The 4,651-nt window shown below is 44.7% G+C and overlaps 1 protein-coding gene across 1 annotated transcript; it reads right to left on the bottom strand.

Annotated features, from left to right (window-relative positions):
- Nucleotides 1-218: 218 nt before the first annotated feature.
- LOC112254616 (coiled-coil domain-containing protein 174) lies at nucleotides 219-4,018 on the bottom strand. Its single transcript, XM_024427333.2, has 11 exons — nucleotides 3,872-4,018; nucleotides 3,430-3,531; nucleotides 3,212-3,312; nucleotides 3,018-3,076; nucleotides 2,733-2,880; nucleotides 2,518-2,613; nucleotides 2,235-2,371; nucleotides 1,954-2,048; nucleotides 1,677-1,824; nucleotides 1,382-1,531; nucleotides 219-1,112 (listed from the first exon to the last, which is right to left on the bottom strand). Exons 1-11 carry the CDS (start codon nucleotides 3,911-3,913, stop codon nucleotides 664-666), a joined length of 1,527 nt encoding a protein of 508 aa, XP_024283101.2. The 5' UTR covers nucleotides 3,914-4,018; the 3' UTR covers nucleotides 219-663.
- Nucleotides 4,019-4,651: the final 633 nt, after the last annotated feature.

The raw sequence follows: 4,651 nt of genomic DNA, 5'->3' as shown, positions 1-4,651 counted from the left end.
TCAATGCCCGTACCTAACCAGAAAACAGCTACCTCATGGATGAGCCTCTGTATTGTCCGGTCACTCAAAACACGTAATCATCAAACATTAACAAGATCACCAGTCTAAACTAAATGAACTATGGACTGATTCAGTCATGCATCGATCCATTAAACAACCATCTTTAGCTATAGACAAGTGCCTTGAATCCCAAATATAGCAAATCAGAAAACACAATGTCAAATGAAAATGCTATCCTTTAATAACAGATCATAAATATGGAAAGCAGGTTACAGATCCAAGGTCAAATTACACAAATGGTTCCTTCTCTTTGGTGCCCTCTGAGAAGTCAAAGATCATGGTAATGTCATTATAGTCTAACACACTGACATTGTTTGTGTGTCAGGGTAGATTAATACAGGTGTGTGTGTCACCTGTGTGAGACATGTCTGTGAGGATCAAGAATAATTCTTGTAGAAGGACAGCATGTCATCCAGGCTCTGGGAGGGGGCTGGGTCTGAGGGGGGCTGGGTCTGAGGGGGCACTGGGGCTGAGTTTGTGGCTGGGGGGATACTGTGGGGTGTATTGAGGGGGTAGTGAGGTGGGGCTCCATACTGGAGGTGAGGTGGAGTGGGATACTGGGGATGAAAGGGTAGATGTGCAAATTGGGGCTGAAATGGGTAATCAAACTGAGGGTGTGTTTGTGGTGGTGGAGGTGGTGGTGTATATTGGGGTTGGGGCTGTTGCGAGGGGGGGGTACTGAGGTGGGGGTTGGGGGGGGCACTGAGGTTCTGGAGGTGCAGGTGTATTTTGGAGATGGACAGTGTTTTGGGGCTGAGCAGGGGATGGTGTGGGTTGAGGTTGTGAGGGTACAGGGGTACTTGGCTGGGGTAGAGGAGTACTTCTGGGCTGAGGCTGGGATACAGGAGTACTTTTGGGGTTGGCCTGGGGCACCTTGCACCCTCCACCCTGCCCCTCTGACCACTTGAAGGCCATTTTGGGTTTGTCCTTCTCACGTTTGGCCTCTTTCCCATAGCTCTGTCTTTTATTATTGCTGAAGTACGCAGAGGGAGGGGCGAATTCCGACTCCCTCTCATCCCGCCGCCGACTTGTCCACTCGCCAAAAAAGTCCACTAGGAAAGGAATGTGTTGTCATATTGGAAAGAAAAGACAGTTAGTTAATGACTTAACCCCCGACCCTAGGCAGCATACCAGTCTTCAGTGTCCCACTGGAGGAAATTGCCAGAGATGACAGGCCTCGGTTACACCTAGATCACTCTGCTCAAATTTGTTGTGTTATACGTGTTGAGTTAGTGTGGTGGAAGTGATTCATCAATGATTACCATTAATTATAAAAGACCCATGCCAATCGTATCAGCCCCAAACAAGGAGTAGCGTTTACCTTTGCCCCTGTCCCACTCTCTGACGTGGGGTATTCCTGGCTTGGTGTCCCTCCTCTCCTGGATCTCCACCACCACCTTCTTCAATGCAGGGGCCTCTTCAGGTGCTCCACCTGATGGGGGTAGGGGCCCAATCAGGTCCTCCTTCCCTTCTGAGAGAAGTAATACAACCGACAACACTTACAATAGCATTCACTACAGCCCAAAGTATACAGAGCAGTAGTCATAGCCATTCAATATAGCGTGATCAGTTATCATTGTCCCTGATGCAGTATTGTTGTGGGAGGTTCCTCTAACCTTGGTTGTGTTCATCTCCCTGGTCGTCCTCAGTTCCGTCCAGTTTGGCCTTCTTCATCTTCCTCTGCCTCACCTTGGCCAGCCGAGCATCCAGCAAAGTCTTTCTCTTCTCCTTCAGCTGGTCCCTCTTACTGCGCTGGTCTGTTGTCTATGAAAAAGAAAAGGAGAGAAAAAAAAACATTGACAATCTGCTTCAAACTCAGTCATTTAAATGAACTGATACATAATATAAGTAAGGTCCTAGTCTCAGGGGTTGTGAAGGCTGAGAGCAACTCACCTGGTCTCTGAGCATGTCCAGGGTCTCTCTCTGTTTCCTGCGCTGCTCCTGGTCCTGAGAGAATGCAAAGTAGCCCACACCCAGCTCACGGGCCTCTGAAAAATAGCAGGTTGAGAGATGGAGAAGGAAGAGGCCAGAGATCAGAGAGAATGGAGAAGAGCACAAGTCAATCCATAATCCACAGAGAACACACTTCTCTGGGTTTGCTGTAAAATGTACAGTAAATAGCATTTGATTTGATGAGTTCACTAATGTATCTCTGTAACAGGTGTCTTGCTAACCTTGCTCCCTGATGTTCTCATAGTGGATTGGACCCACAGGTCTGTTCATGGCCTCCTCCTCCTCCCTCTCCCACTCCTGCCTTTGCAGCTCTCTACGCATGTCCTCTGACAGCAGGTCCTTCTCAGCCGGGTCAAGTCTGTGTACATAAAAGCAAGAACACGTAAAAAACATTAGCAAAAAATATATAAAAAATTAATAACCAGAACAACACTACTGGTACTAACATCTTCTTCTAAAAATAAGCTTACATTAATTTCAAGGTTTGATCAGAGTAAAATATACCTTTTTCCCTGAAAGTCTTTGTCCATTTTCTTGAACCCTGGTAGGTCTTTCTTCATGCATCTCCGAGATCGTCCCAGAGCATCAACATAATCCACCCTGAGTATAAATTAGTAAACGGCTACTTTAACTCCTATCCCTCGATCACTCAATGGCATCTACAGTCCAATACTCCGACATACAGTAGTTTGGGGCCTCATGTGCTATAGATACATTACCATTCCTCGCCTGGGTTCTCAGGGGGTGGGATGGGGGAGGAGCTCTCTCTATCCTCTCTCTCACTCTCTCGTTGGGCATGATTCTCTCTCTTCTTGTCAATAATCTTCTGGGTGAAATCCACCAGAAAAAGTCCCTCTGTCTCCTCATCTGACACATTGGAAAAGAGGATAGTAATTCCATTGTGAGAAAGACAAAGGGCATTTGCAGGGCCTTCACATGTCAACTTTACATACAGAATATGACAGCATTTCTTGTACAGTATCACAAACGACATAACACTATACCCAGAAAGTCTCCTTTGGTCATCTGCTCATACAGTTTTGCCTTCTCCTCTAGCTTGCGCCTGCGGGAAAAGAGAGACATGGAAGACAAGCAGCAATGAGAGACTTTTGCTGTATTGCAAAAAAAAAAACTAATAGAAGGCAGTGATGGTGCAGTAAACATGTTGTCAGTGTGTAGTACATCACGTTGTACTCACTTTGCCCTGTCAAGGTTGTTCTCTTCCTCTGCCACCAGTTCCACATCTTTCTGTGCCCGCTCTGAAACACCCTCATTCTGTTTGCTCCATACATTAGGTTTCTACACAGGGAAAAGAACACAATGGATGTTATGGAGACAAAGTCAGAATATGCTGGTCAAAATGTGTGGTATCCTGTTCATTACATGTCTCTGTCCTGTACAATGTTCAACACATACCTTGCTTTTGGGGGCTTTGGTACTAGTTCCAGCATCTTGCACCAATTTTTCATGTTTGAATTGCTCTTGTTTCCTATAGAGTTCAGCTTTGAGATCAACCAGCTGCAGATGAGAGTGTAACATAGCAGTGTGGTCGCCATTTTAGTGGTTAAACTGATAGCAACTAACGTTAACCCAATAAGTCGTGTCACCATTTGAATATCCATGAATCTCGACAACAATAGACAATGCTTTATTTTTTTTACATGTACTTTGACTATAACATGGTTAGTTTGCCTGCTGACTAACATGTCAGCATAAAGTAGCCTAGCTTCCTACGTTAGGGCGCTGACTAGGCTAGCTCGCTAGCTACCGTTAACTAACTAGCGAGCTATGGTTCACACACTGATGACAAGCAACATTAGAGACAATGTAACAATATGATTTATTCTGAACAACTCACAGATGAAGCAGTCACGGCATATTGCTTTTTCTTTTTATCCATGGTTGTTAGATTTCGATATATTAGCTCACAATCAGGTAGCTAGTGATAACAATCCACAACTTCGAAGAAGGCGTGTTGTTTGGGTGACGTGATCATTTCTGGGGATGTAGCTAGCTAAGACTCAAGACTGCCACCTACTAGTGTGGAGTAAGAAACCTAGCGTGTATATTTTTGATATATGTTTTATTTTTATTTAACCTTTATTTAAATAGGCAAGTCAGTTAAGAAAATAATATCATTTACAATGACTGAATACCCCAGCCAACCCCTAACAACGCTGGGCCAATTGTGCGCTGCCCTATGGGACTCCCAATCACAGCCAGTTGTGATACAGCCTAGAATCTAACTAGGGTCTGTAATAACGCCTCTAGTACTGAGATGCAGTACCATGGACCGCTGCGCCACTCGGGAGCCCAAATGCATGTTCCGGCTGTGGCAGCCCCGAATCCTAACCACTAGATGCTTTCAATGTTGCCTAATTTGTTTTGGGTTAATCACATCATGGATTTAGGCTCTTGAACATGCAGTTGATTATGTAATAGAGGGGCACATGTATATCAGAGATGGACAGAGATAGTTCATTTACTAATGTGATCTTGTAACCAAAAATATACTATTTCTATGCTTACAATGATGCACAACATTCTGCCCATTATAGTAGACAAAGAATGGTATGTTGAGATAATGTGTTCTTGGCATATTTCCGCACACAGGACAGTGAATATGTCTATTGCAGAC

Source organism: Oncorhynchus tshawytscha, linkage group LG07 (genome assembly GCF_018296145.1).
Source record: "Oncorhynchus tshawytscha isolate Ot180627B linkage group LG07, Otsh_v2.0, whole genome shotgun sequence".
Classification (NCBI taxonomy): domain Eukaryota; kingdom Metazoa; phylum Chordata; class Actinopteri; order Salmoniformes; family Salmonidae; genus Oncorhynchus; species Oncorhynchus tshawytscha.
Note: the sequence above shows the minus strand (reverse complement) of the source record. Positions and strands in the feature narration are given on the sequence as shown.